The sequence below is a fragment of the Exophiala dermatitidis genome, assembly GCF_000230625.1.
Source record: "Exophiala dermatitidis NIH/UT8656 unplaced genomic scaffold supercont1.9, whole genome shotgun sequence".
Taxonomy (NCBI): Eukaryota; Fungi; Ascomycota; class Eurotiomycetes; order Chaetothyriales; family Herpotrichiellaceae; genus Exophiala; species Exophiala dermatitidis.
This window is the reverse complement of record NW_008751654.1, coordinates 182906-207658: the sequence shown is the minus strand read 5'-3', so window position 1 is coordinate 207658 and position 24753 is coordinate 182906. Positions and strand designations below refer to the sequence as shown.

The 24753-nt window shown below is 53.6% G+C and overlaps 10 protein-coding genes across 10 annotated transcripts; 4 read left to right on the top strand and 6 right to left on the bottom strand.

Moving 5' to 3' along the window:
* Positions 1-97: 97 nt before the first annotated feature.
* On the bottom strand, positions 98-1941 carry HMPREF1120_09251 (cellular nucleic acid-binding protein). The gene is made up of 11 exons (XM_009163530.1): positions 1788-1941; positions 1632-1714; positions 1545-1579; positions 1480-1493; positions 1370-1429; positions 1171-1318; positions 1045-1117; positions 950-978; positions 860-893; positions 738-810; positions 98-687 (listed from the first exon to the last, which is right to left on the bottom strand). The coding sequence occupies exons 2-11, from the start codon at positions 1671-1673 to the stop codon at positions 647-649; spliced, it is 549 nt and encodes a 182-aa protein (XP_009161778.1). The 5' UTR covers positions 1674-1714; positions 1788-1941; the 3' UTR covers positions 98-646.
* Positions 1942-2063: 122 nt separating this feature from the next.
* HMPREF1120_09250 (uncharacterized protein) lies at positions 2064-4002 on the bottom strand. The gene is made up of 2 exons (XM_009163529.1): positions 3714-4002; positions 2064-3664 (listed from the first exon to the last, which is right to left on the bottom strand). Exons 1-2 carry the CDS (start codon positions 3866-3868, stop codon positions 2254-2256), a joined length of 1566 nt encoding a protein of 521 aa, XP_009161777.1. The 5' UTR covers positions 3869-4002; the 3' UTR covers positions 2064-2253.
* A 113-nt stretch (positions 4003-4115) lies between these two features.
* Positions 4116-8921, top strand: HMPREF1120_09249 (uncharacterized protein). Its single transcript, XM_009163528.1, has 2 exons — positions 4116-5762; positions 5816-8921. The coding sequence occupies exon 1, from the start codon at positions 4259-4261 to the stop codon at positions 5543-5545; it is 1287 nt and encodes a 428-aa protein (XP_009161776.1). The 5' UTR covers positions 4116-4258; the 3' UTR covers positions 5546-5762; positions 5816-8921.
* HMPREF1120_09247 (uncharacterized protein) lies at positions 6043-12327 on the bottom strand. The gene is made up of 2 exons (XM_009163526.1): positions 8229-12327; positions 6043-8044 (listed from the first exon to the last, which is right to left on the bottom strand). The coding sequence occupies exon 2, from the start codon at positions 8032-8034 to the stop codon at positions 6421-6423; it is 1614 nt and encodes a 537-aa protein (XP_009161774.1). The 5' UTR covers positions 8035-8044; positions 8229-12327; the 3' UTR covers positions 6043-6420.
* Positions 10020-11961, top strand: HMPREF1120_09248 (4-coumarate-CoA ligase; the record flags this gene model as incomplete). The annotated part of the gene is made up of 4 exons (XM_009163527.1): positions 10020-10148; positions 10207-10344; positions 10455-10895; positions 10955-11961. 4 exons carry the CDS (start codon positions 10020-10022, stop codon positions 11927-11929), a joined length of 1683 nt encoding a protein of 560 aa, XP_009161775.1. The 3' UTR covers positions 11930-11961.
* An 89-nt stretch (positions 12328-12416) lies between the features above and the next one.
* HMPREF1120_09246 (adenosinetriphosphatase) lies at positions 12417-15440 on the top strand. The gene has a single exon (XM_009163525.1). The coding sequence runs from the start codon at positions 12606-12608 to the stop codon at positions 13416-13418; it is 813 nt and encodes a 270-aa protein (XP_009161773.1). The 5' UTR covers positions 12417-12605; the 3' UTR covers positions 13419-15440.
* HMPREF1120_09245 (uncharacterized protein) lies at positions 13655-16449 on the bottom strand. Its single transcript, XM_009163524.1, has 4 exons — positions 16175-16449; positions 15951-16126; positions 14242-15849; positions 13655-14175 (listed from the first exon to the last, which is right to left on the bottom strand). Exons 1-4 carry the CDS (start codon positions 16243-16245, stop codon positions 14081-14083), a joined length of 1950 nt encoding a protein of 649 aa, XP_009161772.1. The 5' UTR covers positions 16246-16449; the 3' UTR covers positions 13655-14080.
* Positions 16450-16537: 88 nt separating this feature from the next.
* HMPREF1120_09244 (ribonuclease H2 subunit A) lies at positions 16538-19557 on the top strand. The gene has a single exon (XM_009163523.1). It carries the CDS (start codon positions 16659-16661, stop codon positions 17679-17681), a length of 1023 nt encoding a protein of 340 aa, XP_009161771.1. The 5' UTR covers positions 16538-16658; the 3' UTR covers positions 17682-19557.
* Positions 17489-19581, bottom strand: HMPREF1120_09243 (L-lactate dehydrogenase (cytochrome)). Its single transcript, XM_009163522.1, has 2 exons — positions 19339-19581; positions 17489-19247 (listed from the first exon to the last, which is right to left on the bottom strand). The coding sequence occupies exons 1-2, from the start codon at positions 19364-19366 to the stop codon at positions 17785-17787; spliced, it is 1491 nt and encodes a 496-aa protein (XP_009161770.1). The 5' UTR covers positions 19367-19581; the 3' UTR covers positions 17489-17784.
* Positions 19582-20500: 919 nt separating this feature from the next.
* HMPREF1120_09242 (phosphate-repressible phosphate permease) lies at positions 20501-24648 on the bottom strand. Its single transcript, XM_009163521.1, has 7 exons — positions 23883-24648; positions 22545-23781; positions 22055-22482; positions 21305-21995; positions 21166-21249; positions 20957-21111; positions 20501-20899 (listed from the first exon to the last, which is right to left on the bottom strand). Exons 2-7 carry the CDS (start codon positions 22718-22720, stop codon positions 20697-20699), a joined length of 1737 nt encoding a protein of 578 aa, XP_009161769.1. The 5' UTR covers positions 22721-23781; positions 23883-24648; the 3' UTR covers positions 20501-20696.
* Positions 24649-24753: the final 105 nt, after the last annotated feature.

The following is a 24753-nucleotide window of genomic DNA, read 5'->3' as shown; positions in this document are numbered from 1 at the left end:
ACATCGCCTGTGCAATATGTCCGAGCTGTTACTGGCGGCAGATCCACAGAGAAGGCAGAGAAAAAGAAAAGCATGAATCATCAAACAGGGGAATGAATGTCGAAGCGCAAATCTTTTGTTTTATGGCTTTAGACAGGCCTGTTTGCGAGGGTGGCCCTTTCGCCTGCACCCACATCAGTGCAGAGGCATGTTTGAGCAACATCAGCAAGACGCGTTCGCTTGGCTGGTGTCTGAAAAGCCAGGCGCCGGGTACATTGTACCACGCGCACTAAATAAATGAACTTTTATGCCACCAGCCTAGCAGCCATCATGCCCGCCGTGGTGCTGTGCTCCGTATTCTCCGCCACTCAGCGACTTCTGCGACAAAACCATGAATGCACCCGTCCCGTGTCGATATTGTGAAGAGGTCTGGCACTGCTTGCGTGGACCATTAAGCAGACGCTGCTTTGTTGTTCACGTATCGTTGGGCCAAAGCACTCATATTGCTTGCCCCTTCAGCAACCAGAAATCCTCCAGAACCGCGGCATCTGTTATTCTGGTGGCATCATGATTCGTACAGTAACTGTTGGACGAGTGGTGACGCAAGCAAGGGCATTGCGAACTAAACGTGAACGCGTCGGAATTCAACCACCCCGTGGTGCATCCTCTAGTTTGGGCATGCAGACTGCAAATGTCCCGGTTGCTTGCCTGGGGAGGGTTGTCAGAATCGCTCAAAAGAGGCAATGGACCGCGCTTACATTTGTAGCAGATGCGCTCAGAGCTCGCCTCAGAAGGGCAGTCTCTCGAAAGATGGCCTTGTTCACCACAGTTCTATCTTGACGTCAGCGAGTGAATGTCATATTGGAGCATGGAGACGTACGTAGCATTTTTGAGCTCGACCTTGGGTGCAGTCGCTAGAAGACAATTAGTGAGACAAGCGAGGAAGATTCATGATTTGTTGATGAAATACCGTGACATATGACCAACCCCGCCGCACGACTATAATGCGAGATAGGTCAGTAAGCAGTCGTTGACGAAATCAAAGCGGCGGCAAAGGACACTCACATAGCAGGTCTGACCCCCGCCGCCACGGCTGTAGCCTCCGCCATACCCGCCTTGACCGCCAGAGGTGCAATCACTAAACAAGTCAGAAAGGTCTCGTCACTCTGGGGTGAAGTCTGGCCAACTCACCGTGCGATGTGACCTTGCCCGCCGCATCGATAGCATTCTCGAGCAGAACCCCCGCCGTAAGCGTTGCCGCCTACATTGCCCCAACCGCCACCGGCGCCACCAGCAGGAGCGGCCTGGCAGTCACGAGCAAGATGTCCCTCATTGCCGCCTGTTTTCAATCAACACACGTTTAGACTTCAGTTCGCCACGGGGTACACACATTTGTAGCAAGACTTGGGCTTCGGCGCAGCGGTGCATTCTCGGCTGACGTGGCCTTCGGCTATAGGGACGGTGAGCGACAAGATAGGTCAGAGAATTTGGCCAACATACCTCCGCAGTTGTAGCTATGGACAGGTCAGCAGACTGAAGAAGATTGGACGCAGAATGACACTCACCAGGTCGGCGTGCCTTTCTTAGGGCAATCGCGAGCCTGAAGTAAAGTAAGAGGGAGTAAAAGCAAGATCAACAGCGGTCGCAAGCACCTGGTGAGACGAGTCGCCACAGTTATAACAGCCGCGTTCCATCGTGTTGAGGGTTCGAGTTGTCTGGTCGATTGAGACTGGTACTATACTGGCCAATTAGCACTGTTGGTTGGGCAGGAGAGGAGACGAGCGAGCGTGCCAAAGAAGGAGACGTACGAGAAAGAGGATTGCAAATGGAGAGAATACTCAATTCGGGTATTTTCTGAGAAAGGGAGGGTGTGAATGTGAGTGTGAAAGTGAAATCAATCGAAGTTGAAGTTGAATTTGGGGCAGAGGCAAAAGGCAAAGAAGGGTCTGCTCTGCGGTCGAGAATAATAAAGTGCAGGTTTAGAGGCCCACCGTAAATAATGGTCGTTTAAAAGTTCCACTGCGACTAGAAAATGTCCGATGACAGAAAAAGCGGAGAGCCACTCAGGGCCAGATTCAGACCAAATAAAACAGCCCCTTCGACGATGATAGTACTACAGGTTCCGGCTCGTCAGGCTGGCCTTGATTGAACTTTTACCAGCAAGCAGCTGTCCATGATTCGAGCACTGGCAAGTCTCTATGCACAATACAGACGGTGCCCTTGGATTGATTAGTTCTCATGTCTTTGCTCTCGCGCCTGGCGAGTTCTATATTTCTACGTAAAGTCGTACAGTGCCATCACTTGCTTCTGGTCTCGTTCACCCAGCACCACTACTTGTTCATCATCAAAGCCTACCCAGCGCCGTGTCAGGTCGAGCTCCTTTTTCATGTCCTGAACCGCCATGCGCAGCCCTGAGCCACGCCGTGCCAGAGCAGCGGCTGCACTGGAGAGCCGGTGGACGGCCTTGATTTCTGTGCTGGTCCGGGGTGGACTGTTGGTTGTCATGACGGCCTCCAGCTCCCACACTCGCATCTCGTCTCCTCGGCAGCTGATGGACACCGCCTTGCCTCGATTGTTGACTTCCGCCCCCGACACCGCAGATGTGTGGCCCCAGAGGCGTCGGCCGGCGCTGATCTCCAGCTTCTCTTCATTGGACGTCACCAAAAACGACATGATGGTGTTATCTGCAAGCGTGCCCACGAGAAAGGGATGCTCATAGGAAAGTGAGGTGGGTGCACTCATGAGCTGAGGATGGAGAGCAAAGGGCAATGAGCTGGCAGACCGCGTGGATAGCCCCCATTTGTCCCTGCCCTGGTATCTCGCCTCAAAGGGAGTGTCGATTGAAGAGGCCAACCTGCTGCCCAGCAGAGTCCCATCGGGAGTTAACTTTATTTCCTGTAGGGCCAGGCACCAGCCAGACTGGAGTCGGTTGAAGGCATACGCGACGGTTGCTGTCACGTTGCCTGGGGTTCTCCGAAGTGAGAGAGAAACCGGAGAGAAGGAGGCATCAGATTGGAGTCGAGCAATGGGCGCAACAGGACAACGAGGGTCTGCCGCGGACCTTATTATCGTCGTGTCGTACAGTGCGAGAAACTTCGTCTTGGAAACGGTCATGATGTAGGGCATCGCAAGTGCCACTGCCATGAGAGGTCCGTCACTTGAGTACTGGCTGACTTGACGATCAAAGCGTCCATCATCTGTGTACAGATACATCGTGAAGGAGCCGTCCGCAAAACCTAAGAGAATGTGAAGCTTGCCCGCGCAGGTCTCTACCGCCATGCACGTAGCCTCTGCCGAAGCTCCTAACTGGATCTGACCCTTCAAGGTGTTTTCCCCAGACCAGACTCGCAGTCCAGCCGACCGATCAACCGTGAATATCATGCCACTGTGTACTTTTGCAATCACCGGTGGCGAGGGAGGCTGCGCGACCTCGACCTCGCAGAGCCTCGCGGTGCCAGAAGCCCAGTTGGTCCGGATTTTGAATTGACGCTTCCAGTCGACCACCGGGGCGTCACGCAACTTGTAGCCATGCTGTAGCCACTTTACAGCCTTTGCCCGTTGTTTTATGTCATCCTTTCTCCCTGTTTCTGGTGCACGGCGGGCGCGAGCCCTGATCCAAGCATCGTAATATTTCGCTTTCCAGAGTTCGTGGTCGGTGGCAAGTGAGCGGAACCGGCGCGAGACACTGCAAAGGCGTCAGTTGAGTCATCTGTGGTGTAGGATAGGTCGGATACCATTCAAGTTTTAACAAATCCTGGACAGTCAGAAAGGAGAGCACCCGGATCAGTATCTCGTCGCTAATGTCCAGCAAACTGCGACGAGGACCGGTGCGTGATCTCTTGAAAGTGGGTTGGACTTCGTCGTTGTCGTTCCTGCGCCGCTTGGGCATCTTCCGTCCTGCGTTTCAATATCGGCCAGCGGCAGAAACGACGACGCTTTGCGCGAGTGAAGACAGGATCTAGATGAGATGGTGATGGCGAGGAGGTGGAAGATGGTGGTCCTACTAGGAGAACGGAGCAAGCCTTATCGGCGTAGCCTTATCGATAGGGTACTAGTACAGCCTTGTACTAGTAGCTCAGCCTTACCGACACTGCAGCCGATGTTATGCCGGCCAACGCGTCCTCCGAGTCCACCAATGGCACCTTGATCAACTTGGACCGCGACGCGAGTTGCCCGCTGTCGGCTTCACATACTACGGTATAGTATTGGTTACTACAACCAGTATCATTACCATCACTACCTGGTCCATGGCAGTAGGGCCTCAGTAAACTATCGGGAAATGAGCATACCACAATCGCTCACGGCCACATTGATCCAGGCCCTTTCTCAGAGCGAAGAGCTTCAACGTCGCGTCCAGGAGAGCAACGAAGCGCTTGAGCGCCTTAAGCAAGAGAACCAACGCCTAAAGCGCGAAGTGGAAGACTTGCATCAGGCGCGTTCGAACAGGGATGCGCCCGCACCATCTCAGTTGGAGCAGTTGTTCACTCAGAATGCAGAAAAGCAAGCCGAAATCGACCATCTAAAGTCGAAGCTCCGCCTGGTCCAGGCCAAGGAGAGAAAATGGCGACTACAGAACCCCCAGATCTCATCACCGATGGTCTCCTCGGACGATGTCGAGGCCACGACGCCTGCTTCGGTGTCTCGGAAGCGGCCTCGTAGCAAGACCCCCGACGCACAACGGCCATTACGGGAAATCTCAGCAAATGCTCGGCCAGCCAAAAGTGGCCCACCGCCTAAGAGGCTCAGCGATGCTAGTAGGGTCGCAATAGCCATCCCAGCTTTCACGGAGGATGGTGAAGACCATAACCGAAGCAGTCCTGATCCAGTCATGGAGGACGACGCCGAAGGAGATCGGGACGGCTCGGCCTCCCGCCGGTTGCAGGATTTGCTCTCTGGCCCTCCTCCCGCCACTCCACTCCTTCCACGCCCTGTAACCGGACATGCAACTCCCGCTCGCACACCGTTGAATGTACGGGACCAAAACAACTCTCGACGAGCTACATCGGCGAGCAGAAGCCCGGTGAAGGGGCATTCAATGTTACCGCCGAAGCCACCGCCACCACCATCAGAAGACGAGGAGCCCTTCCGCTCCAGGCCTGTCCACCGTCTGAATCTGACGCATTTCAAGACTAATCCGGCCTATACTGGAGACCAAGACCGTGCCTACGACGATGTCGTTCGTGGCCGTGGGCAATGTTGTGGTAATAACTTGCCAGTCTTGGCCGCAACTGTTTCTCCAGACAAAGATGTATCAGAAGACGACCTGCTGGCGGAATTTTTCGGGCCTGGCGCCGACGCCAAGATACGAAACTTGACTCGATTGGAAAAGGACAAGCTCTTATTGGAAGCACGGACGAAGCGACACGCCGATAAGTGTGGGCAAATGACCACGACAACCGTCGACCGTCCGCAGAGTCCCCCTGGGTACTGGAACACAGACATGCCTGGAACGCAGGAGGACAATGAGAATCGCGAAAAGACCAGAATGAGGGAAAGGGAGGAAGTGGAAAGAAGATATCAGCAGGCCATGCGGGGCGATGGCCGTTGGCTATTTGCAGATGAGTGATGAGTAGACTATTTACAGTGTTGGTAAGGCAAGTCAATTTGATTAAATGGCAGATCGATACCTAGGTATCAGATGCTGGTGAACTGGAATCTCCGCCCAATACTAGTAGGACCAAGATCGGAGTCCTGCAACTGCTCCATTTCTCTAGTACGTCGCAGGTCCGGATCTCTCAAGTGTTCTGGTGCCGGTGTTCCATCTGCCCCTTTCCCCTTTTACGGTATGGACGACCGGTCTCTACAACTCGTGTGACAGAAGCCCTAACCATCGTAGCATAGAACGCGCCACCACATGAGGCCGCCGTACAGGTTCCACGCCTCCTGGCGGTGCAACCCTGCACACTGCAATCATGCCACCACAACTTGAATGACACCCGTGGCATCGGCGGCTAATGCTGTCGTGGCATCCTCGACATCGCACAACGACCGACACTGACATCACGTCGATATATATCGTCTCCCGTGCTACTAATATGCGCACAGTGCTTTGACGCCTCAGAGGGTTTTTAAAGCAACTTTTCTTCTTGTGGTCAATTAATATTACATCTACTTGTTCATGCCCGGCTAGCTACTTCCACTGCTGCGATAAGACGTGCTGGGATACCATGTCGCATCGTGATCTCAGGTTCCCTCTCCAGCAATTTTGTGCCGCATGACCCGACCGTACAACGCCACTTTTTGCCCCCGGCCGGCCGCCACCGCGTGCCCTGCTCCTCAGAAGCTCCATAAGTAGCCTTCGAAATACAGTTGCAATGTCGAGAGAGCAATTGCACGCCGAGGGGAGTAACTCAATAATCTCAGCCGGAGGTTACATTTGAATGAGGTACACATATGTACACAAAGGTTCGGACAAGTGGAATCCTTGCCAGTTGCATCAAGTCAAGAGTCAAAGATTGGTGCGAAGATTGGGACTCCGCGGGATTCAAGAGCATACACCACGTTTCTCGTGACCCTGGGGTTGGAAATGATAAACACAGCCTCTGCGCCGGACGAGACATACATCTCGTAGGTCAGCCTGACGAGGTTAGGTCGCCCGGCAGCAGTGGTGTTGATGATGATGGCTTCAGGATCGGCACGACGGACATGCTCAATCACTGAGGTCGAATACGTGACCTCAGGGTCTGGAGTCGACCATAATATGCGACAGGATACATCTCCCTTGCACAAGAGCGACAATATAGGGCCTATACCGGAGCCTGTGGCAACCAGGACCATCCTCTTAAAGATGGGAGCCACATGGAGGACACCCATGGCAGGTATTCCTCGGACCCACAGCTTAGTTGGCGGGGATTTGATAAGTCGTGAAGTCCAGTCGCCAGCTTTTGAGACAAGCACAGAAAACCCCTGGCCATCTTCTTCTGGAATGCCTGCAAATGCATGCCATTCCACGAGTGGGCTGTCCGAGATTCGAGGGGCGGCACAGAGAGGAAGGTTGGTATGTGTGAAGTGGAGACGAACTGCATGGTCAGATAGAGGTTCTGCATGGACTGGGACCTTTCTGAGCCAAACCCAAGGGAGAGCAAGGGAAACCGTGGTCACGACCAGAGTCCAGAATACAGGACTGTATGCAATAGCCTCTTGGAGGCTAACATTGGCCGCTGGGTCGTGGCCCCGTTCATCAGCAAGCAGCCCGAACTGGATCCAGAACAGAGCGACGGCCGTCCATCCTCCGAAGCGATGCACCATCTCGAACATGTTGTGCATCCTTGTGCGAACAGCAGGGTGAGCGGTGACAATGATGGAAAGCAGCAAGATGTCAAGGATGACAGTGATGACTGGAATGACAGTCTGATGCGTGTGGACTGCCCTGTCACGTAAAACCCGGACAATGGCAATGTTGAAGAAAGCAAACCAAAGGACTGCCGACATCCCTGCACCGCTGTGAACGCCACCAAGGTGATATATCTTGGCAGCCATCCGACGAATAGATAAAGGGAGCCATTTGGGACATTTACCGAACGTCCAAAAGAGTGCGTTGATGACCATCTCCTGTCGAATCAGAACCGCGACAGTCAAGTTGATCGACACAGCTGTAGCCGCAGACTCGGGTGACATGGAAATGAGTTCATGCCGAACAGCGAGTACAATCATGGCAATGACATTGGCAGCTAAGACCATCAAGTTGAGGCGGCGGTAGACAGAAAGGATCGTCCAACGCAGATTCCTTAGTACGCGGTTGTACTTCTTGTCTTCCATTGCTATCTCGGGGATCGGATGTTTCTCGAGCACAAGAGATGAGGCACTTCTGGCCGAGGACGCATCAGCTTGTACTTGCTTGCCTCTTGCTGAATCTGGGTCCGCAGGGCCCGGGAAGGCATTCTCTCGCTCTGTGCTCTCAGAGAAGCGAGGATGGCATCCAAGATCACCGGGTAAAGTATGCTTGAGAACATTGGCTGTGGAATTGACTGCTGGTTCTGGATTGTATGGCACAGCGGTAGGCTCAGCGGTGATGCAACGGGCTCCAGAGCCGAGAGGCAACGTAGTCAGCGACATGCTGGGCTTACTGTTCCAGTTGGTTTGGTCAGTATTGGATTGACCACACGAGGCTAGTTGTTTGATATTAGGAAAAAGTGAAGTTTTGTTGAGCCAGCTGAGCCATGGACATTGTTTACCCGTGGCGCAAAGCTGAAGGGAGCATTGACCAAGGGCATGTGGTCTGAGCAGAGTGAGCAGGAGGCGCCACTTACAGATGACAGTTCTTCCCTCAACTGAAAGAGAATTAACTGCCTGGTGTCAAAGGCGCTGTCCGCCAAGTGTAACTTTGCTCGTGTCCTCCAGGAACTGAGAGTGCGCAGCAAGGAATTTTGGTTTATTCTCGGTCGACGGCGAGGGGAGGTCAACGCGGACAGGAACTCGAGGACAGAATAGCGATCGATGGAGGATATTACATAGGAGATGCCGAATGGAGAAGAGGGGTCGGAGGCAACGAGAAGAGGTAGTCGTGGTGACCGGAAGAGGAGGCGAAGAAAATGCAGCAAAGGCAGCTGAGGGTGACTCGAAAACGTGGGCAATGAGAAATCATGCAGCCGAAGCCGAAGGATGACAGAAAATGAGCCAGCAGCACTGGCAACTGATTCGAAGGCAAGCGAAATACCGCAGCTGCAGCGAGTGTGCGAAAGAAGGCGGGAGACACAAAGACAGTGAAGGTGTGAGAACTCGAGTTAATGATGGGATGAGGTGTTGCCGGTGTAGGAAGAGTAGGGCAGTCGTAGTGGTCGTCACTCGACCATTTGAGGAACTTCAAGTTGAACGTGCACTGCACTGGTAGGTAGTGAATGGCACCGTACCAGGTGCCAGTGCAGTGGGAGTAGCAGGCAAGAAGAAATGATATAGTACTAGTACCGTGGACCTCATTGCAGGTAACTGCGCTTTCCACCCTGCTCCTCCCCTCTTCTATATCTGTCCATGCAGTGAATCGATACTCTTGAATGGCTGAATGCGGTCAATCAGAACCTCATATGATATGCGGACGCGAGCATCATCATATTGTCATGAGCGGCAGGCCCGCTTCGCACAGTCCATCCTGGCCTCTGCCAGCGGTGGCCAATTGATTGGGAGCCACAGCTGAGGTGCTTGAGACCCAGAGGTATACCTATCCTCATTCTGATCTTGCTGGAGTATCATATTCTGGCCGGGATGGCCGACTTGACTAATGTTAGCCGCTGTCAGAACAACAGGTTCCAGCCGCCCGCAGCCTCAACTCGAAGCCGATTGCAGTGAACGGGGCCGACATCGAATTCGAAATCGAGCAAGAACCGCAGCAGGAATAGCAGGGAGCAGTCTCCGCTCGAGTCGAGATTCGCCATCAAGCTGCCCGCTCGCATTGTCTCAGCTCGCCCTCAGGCTGCCTTACCTCGTACTATCTACCACCCCCAGGAGTTGTAAGGCTCTGCTTCTCTGCCTGCACCCGCAGCCTGAAGTTGAACCACGGCCGAGGCCAGTTTCAGTAATAGTAGTAGTAGTATGCTGCCAGTGACATTCAGGTTGCTGCACTGCAGTGCATGGCGCGCAGGGCAGTTGAGTGGTGGCTACCTACCATTTCCAACTGGGACCACTGGCACTGCACCGCCAGCACTAGTGAGGCAGTCTGTTTGCACACCTGGGCAGCTGACATGGCAGCAGTAGAGTCTAGTACTGACTCTCATTGTAGTCATGTTCCAGTTCTTCACCACCACCACATCCTTACTGCTTCAGTCAACAACTGAGGGACATACCTTGCTCACTCCAATAGCTCAGTCTTTACCCGTACTGCCTCATAGCCTTCGCTGATTTCACCCACCTGCTACTGTGGCTTTCTTTCTTCCCACATCCATCCGACCCGTCTCCTCTCACAAATACCTACACTTGATCCGTGGTTCCTTAGCATCCGGCCTCACAAAGGCGTGTTCCCTGCATTCTCTGTCTTACCTGACCTGCAGCCGCCCACCTGTCCAGCCATACACTTCTGGCAGCTGTCTCGAAGGAGCCCAGGTTACACAATGTCTTTGCCCACGTCGTCGGCTCCCCCTCATGCAGTCTGGAAGCCGAGCAAGTCGACGCCGATTCCGATCACAGATATCCTGACTTTTGCATTCGCTAATCTTGGTCGATATGACAATGACCAGCCGGTAAGCTGCGTGAACTTGTCACGGTCGGATAGAAGCTGACTAAGTTGCCATATTGCAGATTTTCATCGATGCAACAGACCCGTCAAGATCCATCTCAGCCCTGCGAGCACTGCATGTCGTTCGTCGTCTGATCAAAGGCCTGAAAGAGCTGGGGTTGAAAGAGGGGGATTGTGTGTGCCTACATGCATTCAACAACGTGAGTACACCTCTGGTGCGAGTCGTTCGGACAGGGCTGCCGCTAGCTCCCAAGTTCCACAAGCTATTGTGTAACCCGGCTAACCTGGGCCATCTGGGGCCATCTGATAGATCTGGTACCCGTTGATTTGGTTAGGGATAATCGGGACCGGCGCTTGCGTTTCTGGAACCAATCCTGCCTACAATGCTTCCGAGCTTGTCCGGCATTTCCAACTCACCAAGCCAAAGTTAATTTTTGTCCAAGGCAGCTGTGTCCATCCAATCATGCAAGCTGCTTCGGAATGCGGTGTGCCTCAATGCAATATCTTCGTCGTTGGCCTGCCGGAGGGGGCACCTTTGCAGGAAATTCGGGACTGGCAGACACTGCTGCTAAACGGAGAAAGCGATTGGCATGGGTCCTTCGATGATGCTCAAGCTGATCAAGACCGGATCGCGGTATATTCCATGACCAGTGGGACAACTGGCCTCCCAAAGGCTGCTATGGTTCCACATCGTTCAATTGTAGCACAAAGTGCATTGTTGGAGTGTCAATTCAACGCCAGGCCTTACCAGGTACATCACCTGTCCATGGACCCCACTGTCGGACGGATTAGAGCTGACACACTTGATAGCCTTCACAGCTTATTTGTCTCCCTGTCTTCCACGCATTCACATCGCCCCTGGCCATGATCCTACCTCTCCGTCTGGGGATCCCGACCTACTTTCTGCCGAGGTTCGTGCTCCAGGATTTCCTGCATGCGGTGCACAATCACCACATCACGGACGTGCCGCTCGTTCCTCCGATCGTTGCCTCGCTGAACCAGCTGCCTGTGGCGGCCCATTCTCTCCTTGAGAGCCTCCGTTACATCATCTGCGCTGGTGCGCAGATGACAGTCAATGTCCAGACCAAGCTATATGACGTCCTAGCACCAAATGCCGTCGTCGCCCAATGCTGGGGTACAACTGAGGCAGGTTGGCACACGTTGTTCGGCTGGAACGAAAAGGACACCTCCGGAAGTGTTGGACGGCTTCTACCCAATGTCGAGCTGAAGCTGGTGGATGACAACGGTACTGTGGTTTCCCAGGATGGGAAGCTTGCAGAAGCCCTGGTCAAGTCGCCCGTGTTGTTTACCGGGTATCTTGACAATCCTGACGAGACCCGGGCAGCATTCGACTCGGAAGGGTACTATCGCACCGGCGACCGTGTCTTTGTTGTCGACAATAAAGTGTTTTATGAAGGCCGAATCAAAGAGGTGATGAAAGTCAACGGTTGGCAGGTTTCACCCACAGAACTTGAGACGGTCTTACTGGAACACCCCATGATCCTCGACGTGGCTATCGTTGGCATCACTGAAACAGATCAAGCAGGGCTTCCAGTCACACGACCACGTGCGTACATCGTCCGGAGCCCCGTCAGAATGGCTGAAGATGATGACGAACGGAAGCCGCTGACAGTCGAAACGGTTCAGGAATTTGTGGCCGGCAGGTTGATCTCATACAAAAGACTCACGGGAGGGGTGGTTTTTGTCAAGGTTATACCACGCTCGGCCACGGGGAAAATCATGAGGCATCGGTTGGCGGAAACCCCGCTTGATTTCCATGACTGATCCAAGATCGTATGAACAACCAAATTCAACGCCAACAGTATCCCCATCGCCACAGCTGAGCCGGGCCTGCACGATGTCGAACTAGCTGTGGTTGCAGAGGGCAGTCCATTGCCGCCAATATGCAGTAGTGGTGGCGGCAAGATGAGGATGGCACAAACTGATATTCTGTGTGCAGCGAACGGTGGTGGTGGTATGGTGATGGTACGATGTCACAATGAACAACGGTGATGCGATCAACAGCAGTGCTGCATTTTATGGATAGATCGTCGCTTAGACTTTGTTTGGCAGGGCGCGGGATACGCAAACATTGGTAGTCGCTGGTCTTGTCTATGGTGATGTTGAAGGTATCATTTGAAGCTGCTGTGCGGCTCAAAGTAGAGGTTGTTATTGCAGTGCCAGTGACGCGCAATTGGCCAAGGTCATTATTTTATTCGTGCTTGAACGCGGCCAAGCAGTTTATTACACTGCATTAAGTTTGGGCATAATCGCGTACGACTAGTAGCACTAGTAACAACATTACAGTATATGTGGTTACCCAATTGTCCACTACTGCCAGTGGCATCGCAAACATTGAAGGATTGTACTCCCTTAAAGACCACGCAGCCGTCTTTGCTTTTCTGTTTCCACCTACTCGTGCTGGTTTGTTAGCAAGTTTCCCTAGAGCACGATAGTCAAAATGTCGGCGTCAGCACCGGCGGACATCGCTGTGCAAATCATTGTGCCCAACGACACCAACCCTACTGCCGCTCCTCTACTGGCTGCTGAGCGCCGCATCACTCCCTCGTGGACGGTCGAACAGTTGAAGGCGAAACTCGAGCCCGTCACGGGAATACCGACGAGTTCGCAGACACTGCGGACCAGAAGGGCGGATGGGTCGTGGATCACGTTGGCCGAGGACTCGTCCCTTGTCGGCGACCCAAGGTACGGCCTACGGCGGGGCTCGGAGATCGAAGTCCTCGACAGTCGGCCACCGAACGTGCGCCAGACGTTCAACTTCTCGGACCTGTCGTCGGTCGAGAAATACCAAATGCCCGAATCGCAGTACGAGAAACTAGAGGACAGCGTGCTTGCCTGGAAACGGAAGCAGAAACTAGGCCGGTTCAACCCCAACCTCAAATCCCCTGAAGAACAGGCGGAAGAGCGGCGAAGGCACGATCAAGCCGAGATCACGGCGCGTGGCATCAAGGAAGGATTAAGGTGTAGGGTAAGCCACGACGACGGACGGAGAGGGGTGGTCAGATTCGTCGGCGAGATTCCCGGGCTGGGAGGTATCAAGGAGGCCGGCTGTGTCTGGGTCGGCGTCGAGCTGGACGAACCGGTCGGGCGGAACGACGGCAGTGTGAAAGTTGAAGCAGAGGATAGAACGCAGACGACCAAACGAATATTCCAATGTGGCGACAAGTTTGGTGTCTTTTCCAGGCCCGAGAAGGTCGAGGTCGGAGACTTCCCGCCTCTAGATGATCTGGATGAGGATATGGAGGAGATATGAAGAATACGCCGGTGGTACACGGTGTTATCATTTACAGTCAGAGCCATGATTGCAACTTGTTGCAACTTTGAACACTGCACCATAGCAACTGCTGGCTCTGCTCGTGTCCAAGTGCCGAAGAAAAGAAATCATCTGTCGACCAGCACTCCTGGACGGTCATTCCAGGATTGCATTGTTTAATGCCTCCATCCTGCAACCATCTGAAGCGCCCCGGGAGCGACGAGAGCGACCAAATCTCTTCTTTTTCTTTTCGTCCCATGGGCAGTACGACCTGCTTCGTCAATATTGCGTCAAGCTGTCGATATTACGTTAGATGCTCATTCCAGCCACAAGCTTTGTAGGGGGCCCAACGGCATTCTGCTGGATTCTCCGGTAAATGACAGACAGGCAAACAACGGATGATCGCAAGAGCGAGATCATGACATTCATCTGTTCGACTTCGGTCCACACGTACTCATCTGTAGTACTGAATCCGCAATCTCACAAGCTAGACAACCAAAACCGTCATACGACATATTTACAAAAGCGGACTTGATCCGACATGCCCATTCATTATCATTATGATCATCATGATAATGGGTCGGAGCCCATATCACCAAACAAACCATGCAACCGGGTCTGTCCAAGTATCAATTCCGCAGGCATTGTGGTCCCCAAGTCACTCAAGATCCTTCCTCCTGGAATGAGGTCTCACACCCTTGGCTGAAGAAAATACGCGCCGTCTTGTCAAGTTCGTTTGCAATCGAGTACTGGTTACCTGTGGTTCCGAGTCAACTCTATCTCTTGCCATGGCGGACAAGTCTCACTCCGAACAAAGACTTACCTCTTGGAACCTGCCAAAATCCCCCTTTGCCAATACTGAACCGGCTCATACTTCCAGATGCTTCACCATCGACCGGGCCTACCGTGACCGTGACTCGTCCTTTGACAACAAAGAAACTCATGTGCATTCTTCGGCTGTTCTTCGGCCGCTTGACTCCGCCAGGAGGCAACTCCACCAGTCCCGTACCAAAAAAGTTGGTGCTGAGCAATTTGGCATATCTAAAAGTCGGCCCTTCGTGCAGACTGGAGCCTTTGACATCGCGGACCTTGATGGCTCCAGGCGCATGCGCAATTTCCACCTCCTCTTCTTCTTCCAGAGGAGCTTGCTCGTCTTGATCCCATACCGAGACAAGGCCACGTAAGGTGCCCGTCTCTGTTTCCCAGGGTTCGGCATGGGGATCATGGGCTGGGTCTTCGTCCATTTCCGTGTCCGAATCCGATATCTCTGAGGCCTCTGCCGTAGGTTGGCGGCTTGCGGCTTTTCGGCCGGTCTTCTTTGTCTTCCTCTTGCCTTGCTTCTTTTTCATGGCCATGTCCAATTCCTCAGTCCGGACAATCTCTTTGATACTGTTCAGAGGGAATCGGGCATTTTCATCCAAGCTGGCATGGTTAGGGCTACCGCCGTAAACACATCTCTCATTTCGCCAGTATGCCAATGGCTTGATGCTTACACGGCCGCTTCTCGTGTGCGTCACGGTATCGTCGGCAGGCGTTTCTCGGCGGAGAATGTACAATGATCTCGGAGGGTCTGGTCGCGCCCTCACCTTGGCAATGACTTCATCGAGTTCCTGCTGTTGACGAGAAGACATCCCAACGTCTGGGTTGCCGGGCTTTGGCGGTGGCTTTGCTTTTGCTTTCGACGAGGGTAGCTTGCTCTTGGACGTTTCCCTCTCCTTTCGCTTCTCTGAAGCAGGGGGCCTTCCCCCCCTGCGTTTCTTAGTCGTGGTAGGCGAGGGCTGAGGTCCGTCGATAACATCTGACTTTCTCTTTCTCCTAGAATTCGCCTGATTTTGTATTGATGGAGGTTCAGATCGTTCTGGTTCAAATGTTTGGTTGGCCTCCTGATCATCAGTTTCGTCCAATGCAGTACCAAGCCCTGCAGACTGTTCATTGCTTTCGTTTTCCGTGGCTTCGTCGTGGCCGTCATCGTGATAGTCGTCATCCCCAAATGGGGCCACAAAATCCTGAATTTCATGCGCAACTTCCACAGCTTCCAATGTTGGTTCAGCCACTTCGGGTGCGCCGTTTTCTGCTGGTTCAGGATTCTCCTCATAGTGCTCTTGTTCAATGTCAGTCAGTCTCCGCCGAGACCTCGGCGCAGAATTGACACCGTTCGCATCGATGTCTCTCAACGGTGTCTTAGCCGGGCTAGTAGTGATCCTCCGTGACTGCTCGTTCCTACTCGGTGTCGGCTCGGGCGTGTTTTCTCGGTCTTCAAGATCATCCGACAACGCGTGTTTGCTCGTGGAAAAAATGTCAACCCCGTCACTCTTCCTAGCTGTGCCACTGATACCGGTCTTCTTGGGCGACGTCGATCGCGGGGGAAGCACCGATCTTCTCCTGGTCGATCCGCGAGATGCAGGAGTTCGTAACGGAGTAGGATTCAAGTCTATGAGCGTGTCAATTTCGTCTCCGGATTCTCCATGAGGCCGAAGTCGGCTTTTCGGCGGGGATGAGTTTCCACCAAAGAGGGTAAGGGTCGTAACGTACTGGTTCTGTTAACACTTTCTTCATGCGCTTCCGGCGATGGACTCGTCTCGTCCACATTTTCCATGGTCGTCATTTTCTTCAACGGAGACTGCTTGCGCGGGGAAGAGAACATGCCCGAGATCTCTTCCATTCCGTTGGCGTCGAGGGGCCGTTGTTCCAACGTGACTCCTGTACGTCTGGGTCCTTTAGCCGTCTGTTCCTCATTGAAAGCACAGGTTTCTTACCTTCCCAGTTTTCCAATCGCGGAGTAGTCCACATTATCGCGCTGGCGGCGGGGCGCAACACGAGGGGCCATGACGGGCGCCGATAGAACCCAAAACCGAGAGGAGTTCAAGAGGAGTAGAACACCGTGCAGCAAAGTCCAAAAATGGGCGCAGCGATATGGAATGGTCCATGTCCAAGTTGTTCAAACTCACGATGCGATCGGTTGTTGTCGCGGTGGACGTATTGGGTTAGTGTGGTGGCATGATTCTAACCTCGTTCGGCAAAGTGCTACGGCGGGGCGTCTCACTTTTGAAACGCCATTTGGACGCGTCCGCCGGTCGCGTCCCGTCGCGTCTGCAGTTATTGGTACTACAATGTATGTTGTGGGCGCAGCCTTGCAAAGGCACTGAAACTTGAACTCCACGACTCAAAGTTGTCCCTCTCTACTATTATAAGCAGACATCACTCAGCCAGCTCAACACACAACAATCTTGGCTGGCCACCATGGAAGAAGAAATTGCTGCATCCGCCGTGTTTGTGCCGCCATCTGTCCAAATCCATCAAGAGGACCTACTTCTCGGCCGCTCCTACGCGCACTACAGCGAAGTGCCAGCAGGTATTGACGTTACCCGCGAGGGCAATAAATCTGAATCAGGAACGCCGTGCGTGTTAGGCGTGGACGAAGCCGGTCGAGGTCCCGTCATCGGACCCATGGTGTATGGGGTCTATTACCTCCCAGTGGAACTTCAGCAGTCTCTTCTGGCCACTGCATACCATTTCGACGATTCTAAAGTTTTGACACCGGCATTCCGAGCAAACCTGATGAAAGCAGTATGCACGGCCGAGACGGATCTATTCAAATCATCCGGCTGGGCCATTAAATCCCTCAGCGCCCAGGACATTGGCGCAGGCATGTTGAAGAACGGCGGATGTTACAATCTCAACGCCCAGGCCATGGATGCCACCGTGGAGCTGATCCGCGGAGTCCTCGATAGAGGGGTCAATGTGACGGAAATCTACGTCGACACCATCGGGAAGCCTGAAGTCTATCAGAGGAGGTTAAGTCAGATCTTCCCCACCATCAAGATCACAGTGGAAAAGAAGGCCGACAGTCTCTTCCCCTGCGTCAGCGCCGCAAGTGTAGTTGCCAAAGTGACGAGGGATGTCAGTTGCGAAGCTCTCCTAGAAGCGTACGTCCAACAGAACCCGTCGTCGTCGTCGGAGGAGGAGCCCGTGACTTGGGGATCCGGGTATCCTTCCGATGCCCGGTGCGTCAGCTGGCTGAAGTCGGCGATCGATCCAGTCTGGGGCTTTGGCAACGAATGCAGGTTCAGCTGGGGCACTGTCAAGGACATGCTGGAGCAGAAAGGCGGGCCGGCAACGAGAACAGACTGGCCAGACGACACTGCTGACGAGAACATGAGACTGTCCCATTATTTCAGCTCGGATGGGGCCACTGGACCAAAATCTGAAGCTGATCAACTACGGACCTGGTTTGGCACTGGGGTTGGGCAAGAAGCATTTTGAGGCCGAAATGTGGAGGGACTTATATACACCACCAGCTCCGCACTAAACACATCCAAACGAAAGTTACGCCATTCCATGCCAGGGACACAGTTCTGCTCATCTATTAAAGCTTTGCTTTTGTCCACAGCCCCTTCATCGCTCCCTCAATGCCAGGGAGATTCGCGGGACCATCATAAATGTCCCTCTCCACTGCTCTGGTGTTGATGTGCAACGGACCAAGATCGGTCACCTTTGCCGCACCCAGCAACCGAGTTGCTGTAGCAGTCTCATCCCTCAGGATCTCCGGTACTCTCTCAACGCCTTGAATTCCACCCGCTCCGAGACCAAACAATGCGGCGCGGCCGATGCCAACGGCTTTTGCACCTAGCGCCAGGGCCTTGACCACGTCAGTACCTCTCTTGATGCCGCCATCGACAACCACGTCCAGCTTGCTGAACACCTCGGGGCAGTATTTCCTGATTTCCAACAGGGTGTGGACGGCCGGCGGCGCCGTGTCTGCTGCTCTGCCACCATGATTTGAAAGTATAATACCCTTCACCTGGGGCGTGTGCTGGCTGGCAATGTATGCGTCTTCATGACATTGCAGACCTTTTAGGATGATGGGTTTGTTCGTGTGTTTCTTCAACCAAGGCAAGGTTTCCGTCCAGGTCAAAGTAGGATCGGTGCCAAAGAATAAGGATTGCCCGATACCACCACCTCCTTTCAGCTCCTGGCCACCGGCATCTTTGATGGCTTGGCTTGTGTCCTCAGCGACGAACTTTCCTCGTTCGTCATGCTCTCGTTTGCCCGGAACCGGTGCGTCGAGGGTAAGACAGATAAACTTGATGGCGTCAAGCTTGTTGATGCGTGCCAACATATCCTCCGACTTTTTACGCTCCGTCTGCACATACAGCTGCCATCCGAAAACCTGGGACGGGTCTGCGTCTTTGACGATCTGCTCGGGCGTCATACTGGCGTTGTTGGAGATGATCTGCATGGTGCCAAACTTTTTGCATGCTTGAGCAATGCCCCATTCGCCGTCGGGATGGGCGAGTCGGGCCATGGCTGCCGGGGCGACAAAGATGGGGATGTCGAGCTTATGGCCGAGAAAGCTCGTGCTGAGGTCGCAGTCGCGGCAGTTGATGAAGACGCGCGGCCGCAACAGGATCTGGCGGTAGACGGTGTTGTTCAGGTGTTTGCTGACCAGGTCGTCGGCGGCCGAGTAGTAGTAGGCCCAGCCCTTTTTGGATATTTTCTTGGTGGCCGCGGCCTCGATGTCGTCCATGTTCAACAGAGCCGCCAGCGGCACTTCCACCTCGGGACTTGGTTCTGGGCCGACATCCTTGGCCGCCTGGACGGGCTGCGGCAGCGTCTTGGGGTCGATGGGTCCGATGCGCGCGGATTCGGGCAGATTCTCCTCGAGCGTCCCCGGAGGGTGGATGGGATCGTATTCTTCGGTGGCATCTTTGCCGGCGAGCTTGAGGATGATGTTGGCGCCGCCAGGGTGTTCGGGCAGGAAATCCGTCACGTCCCAGACATAGCCGTAGAGGATGACCCAGCACGAGTCTCGCGTCGTATGTTTCTGCACTGTATGAGAAGTCAGTAACGAAGAACCGTCTGTACTTCGAGTAATGCAATCACGAATGGCGCAAGGTGTTGCGCATTGAGGTTCACTCACCTTCGGCATAATCTATCAGTTTCGACATGGCTGCAATATGGCACTGCTGGTGGCAGGTAATCTAGCTTGCGCAAAAATGGACCACGACCAGATCTCCGCGCCACCCAGCACTCAGCCCAGAAGAAACAAGTAGAGAACAGAAGCGGAAGACAGCAGTGGAAAAACAACAAAGATCTATTACTAGATTCTACAACTTCAAGTACAGAACTTGAATTGAACTCTGGGGGGTGACGAGGGCCGGGGCCACTGTTGTTTAACAATTAAATAAATCCAAGCGTCGCGATTGGTACCAGAAAACGGCATCTTCGGCCGTGGGGTGCAGAGTCCACCTGGACCTACTACTTGCTGCTACAGTAGTTAATAAGTTGGGGCATTACCTGCTACTACAGTGGTACTGCTCCAATATAGTGATAGCTCAATCGCCACTGAACTTGCGCCCTAGCAGACCTTGTGTAAATCTCCAGAAGAACCAGTAATCCAGCAATTACCTACCTGGGGCAAATGGGTGCAAAGGAAATACTTGCAGGTGGGAGTCCAGACATGATTGAAAGCAAAAGCCGACAACCAGGGCGACAGACGTGACACCCCACAATCGAAAGCGTGGCCGGGATTCTACCCTATAGGTACTACCGTAAGCCCCCCAACTTTTGAAGTTCAAGTCCAATTGGGCAACTTTCGGCGGTTGATGCCCCGAACAAGACCTAAGTACTATTCGTAGTTCGCTGCCAGTGTTTTGACAGCGTCAACAGACACTGCATGCTCCGCCGAATAAATCGAATCGCGTCTCGCCTCGAACCGGATGGAAAAGCGATACAACATTTTATTAATTGGAGTCCATGGTGTTGGAGTCGAACCCTGCACTGGCACTACTGTACTAACGACTCACTCTCCTTTTCGTTGTGAGAGGGACAAGGCTGCATCTGAAGGAACGCTTTCACCCAGCCTTGTGTCTTTCAACTTCAACTGCACAACGTCTATAAATTGACAATATACAGAGAGTTGATCGAGACTCAGATCATCACAGTCATCCCAGAAGCAAACCAGATCTTGCCGCCGCCTCAAGTCCAAGTCCTGCATGGCTGGCTGGAATGCAGCCAGCAGTTACCATGTAGTTCTGCGCTGATGGCGAATATCCATTGTCGGTTGTGAAACGGGAGAATAATTGTAATGATTAATTGATTGCTTATGGTGGAATTCCCCCAGCTGATCCCCTACATCCACTGTGCTACTCTGCTCGGCTCTTCAGACCCTCAAACGCTACCAAACTCACCCACGTCGTCCCATGCAGCCAAAGGGTGACAGAATCCGAGCCTTCTAACAAGAACCATCTCCTTTTTCACAACCCGCATTGTTCATGTTTACAATGCAACACCCCAGCGTGGAGCGTTGATGATGATGCCCATGATGCATCCGGAAATGACACCGGTTACGGGAAGCGTGATGATCCAACCCATGTAGATCCAGGCCACCATTCTCCAGTTGATGGTCCGCCATGTTCCAGCGCAGAGACCAACACCGACGGTGGCACCCGAGATACATTGAGTGGTCGAAACGGGGAGCTCTGAACAACAAGTTAGCAAAAACACAGCTTCATCAACCCTCGGACAGTGGGACTTACTGAGTCTGGTGGCCATGATAACCGTGACAGCGGAACCCAACTCCATGGAAAAACCTCGCGAAGGTGAGTGGAGCGTGATGCGGTTACCCAGATTGCGCATGATGTTGTAGCCGTAGGTCCAGAGACCAATCACTATAGCACCACCACCAAAGGCCCTAGAAGAGTATGGTCAGTCCGCCGATCAGAGTCATCGGGACGCTAACACCCACAGAATCCAGTAAGGTACAGGGGTCTTGGATTTGAGTTGATTGTTGGCCCAGATGTAGTAGATGGTGGTATACGGTCCAACAGCGCTGTGTAGAAAATTAGTCACGCGGTCTGCTTGAAACCATCACAACAAGTACTCACTTGGACACATCGTTGGCGCCGTGGGTAAAGGAGGCTGTGGCCGCCGTCATGACCTGGAGGAACGAATACATGTACTCGGCTTTGTTGTCGTAGTGAGCGGCATGCGCGTGGGTCGCCTCGATATCACCCGTCAGGATGTTGCGCTTGTTCTGCAAGCTGATGACGTCCTTCTCGACCCCATGGAAGAAGATGCGTTTGAACCACCAAAACATCACTGCGGGCCGCAGGTTGCTTCCTTCCGGGCGAGGCCCGATAAACGAGTATGTGTGAGGCTCGGCAACACTGCCAGTGGGAGGTGTGGTGGCTTCGCTGTCCGAGTGGATCGCGTCGTCCGAGGCGTGGACCTCCTTGTCGCTGGCGCCACCGTGCTCGATGTCCCGGAGCTTGGCTTGCGCGGCCGCACGCTTGGCTTGAAGTTCCTCCATGGTCAGATGGCCACGGTAGTAATCTTGTACCACGCCACGGCCTTCTGGGGGAGGAGGAGCTTCACCCCGGCGGAGGAGCAGAGGACCCAATGGAATGTGATACCATTTCAACTGCCAATCTTCCTTGAGCAGGACTCGGTACAGCCACGGAAGGAAGAAGACTGTCACAAGAAGGGCGACACCGATACCCACGCCAAAGATGACGCCGATGGTTTCGCTGTTGTTGAGCTTGATCCTGGAAGAGCCGCCCTTCCAGACGATGAGCACTAGGGGAAGACATGTTAGCCCCACTTCTTACAGAATCAGAGAACCCGGTCACACTTACTGGTGAGGAGGGCGGACGTGATGCCGAAGTAGATGGGAATCGTGATAAATGCCTTGTAGACCGGGTTCTTCCGCAGCATAACCCCATACTTGGTGATCAGGAAGACGATGGAACCAAAGCAGCCGGAAAGGACAGGAGCAATGACCCAGGCAAGGAAGACTTGGACCACCCCCGAGTTGACATTTCCACCCCACCACTGGATTCCGTCCGTGCCAACCACTGCAATGCCCATTCCGATGATACCACCCATGATGGAATGTGTGGTCGAGACAGGCATGCCAAATCTCGTGGCAAATGTCAAGTAGAGGGAAGATGAGACCACGGCACACACCATGCCCAACATCAACAGCGCGGGATTGTCTTCAAACAGGTCGACCTTTATGATCTTGGTTCGGATGGTGTCTGACACACGGGCGCCCACAGCGATACTGTATCCAAATGTCAGATACATATTTGGTTTGCCTGCGATGCATGACTGCAACCCTCATACCTTCCTGTGAATTCCATCACGGAGCCAATAAACATGGCTTGGATGTACGTCAGGGAACGCGACGACACGGAGGTCGCGAACGAGTTGGCGACATCGTTGGCACCAATGTTCCAGGCATCGAGGAAGGCAAAGATAGTGCCGATGGCGAAGAGGTAGTCGAACTGATGGAGATACATCTTGTCCTTTGGGTCAGTCGGATCTTGTCCAGTTGAGGCACGAGGAGACGACGCTGGGGAAGTAGGAAACGACGGGAGGGAAGCGCCCTTTTTATTGCCAGATACGCGACTAGAAGTTGTCTTTTTCTCTTCTCCCTTCAGCGCCAATGTGGACGCAACGTGGACGCCCCATGGTCGCAACAACGCCTTGTGCGGTCCCTATACTCGTCGAACTAGACCAGACCCAAGTGGTCCTCGACGAAAAGGAGGGTGGATACTTCTCATGTGATAGAAACCGTCGCGATGTAGCAGATGGCACCATCTCAACCGACAAACGGGAAGCATATTCTGACCACTAGACACCAGAAGCAACTCGCCAAGTGTACCAAGCTTGTAGAGCGCTGGAATGGATGGCTTGGCGCTTCTGGACAAGGCAGACCAGCTGGCGTGATTTAGCCCAGGAGCGAACCAGAGTCGAGTGTTTGGGGCGACAGGACAGGGGCCAGGCCGAATCGAGTGCCAAGAAGACCGGGTGGAATTCCGCCGCGCCGCCAAAAGTGCCAAGCCCGGAGAGCTTAGCAGAGGTTGTTTCGACTAATCAGGAGCCCTTTCCCTCCCACGTGTACTTCAACGACCAGACACTCTCTACCCGAGTAGCTGCCTCGATCAAGTTTGACAGCGTTTGTAGTCTGGCCGGGCAACGCACCAGGTCCGCCTGGGGTACCCGCCTGATACCCCCGGGGCACCATTTGTGGTCCGCATATGGGCGACGTGGTCTGTCGGTGGTGTCGCAAGAACTATGGCCCCAGGACATACGGGACCAACTGGGTCTGCATATGTTGCCCACGTGGACTCACCACTCGAACAGAGTTGATCAACATGCAGCCTTGCTAGACTCCAGATATTCCCGACCCAGCTATGTTCACCGGTGACCTGAGCGTCCTGACCAGAGAATGTAACCCTGGAAGATTCTGAAGACACGCAGTCTGCGGTTAGTTTCCATCGCGGGGATTTTTTTTTAGAAATTAGTTGTTGGATTCGGCCATGTATGGCCAGGCGTAGAAAAAGTGCATACGACCTGACTATCGTAGAGTGTCAGAAAACCACCATGTTCAACACTGATATGTCGGAGCGAGGCCGATGCCGCTCTGTGCATGACTTGGACTTGCTGTTTGGGTCTTACATGAGCCAGATTCGCTGCACACAAGAACTTGAGAATGGTAGCTTCCATACAGATAGTGTAGGAACCGTCCGAAGTGTGGTAGTCATTCCAAGTTCGTCTTGGCTGGTGGCGAATCTCATGATCTCTGCGAAGGACAGACGAGAGGTCCAGCCCACGGAGCTTCAATTCGTGGAGACATCCCAGCAAGTGCAAGTGACAGCCATCACCATCACTGGGTTTCGGGGTTTCCACCTATCGTCTATCATTGTTGTGGATAGCATTGATCTCTCGCAGGACGAGTTTGGTTCAAAGGGAGGCCTGGAGGAGGAGATACTGTACCTGCCGTGGTGGTGCACTGCATGGGATCGCTGATCCATCAGATTAGTGTCAAGCGATGTCTGGGTTGACATGGCCTGGGCGATCCTCTGCCGCCGAACAAGCGGACCACGGATCCTCCAAGAAGGCTTCTAGAATAACTGGGCGCTCCGTTCAAACTCGCTTACCCTGTCCAGACATTTGTGATAGGCTGCTTTCGTCTGTAAGCAGATGCATTATTAGGGTAGCCATCCCTGGTATACCTGGGATTGGACCCATGTCGGCTGTGAGCACGGACTGAAAGTGGAATTAGGACATCTTGCAAAGCAACTTGGCGAACCATCTAGATCCACGCGGCCGATACATCAGCTGTGGAGTAGGAGCAAGGGAGTGAGTGAGAGCACCCTCTTGGAGCAGAACGATAGAGCAATGGTAGGCACCAACTACACTGTAGGAGGTGGTAGGAGGAAAAGCATAGCATGCCAGTGCGGCGGCAACTTTGTGCAAACTTGAACGACCATGATCGATTGCTGCCCTGGAATGGCACTAGTCGCTGTTCGGCTAGCGAGCTGCCGAG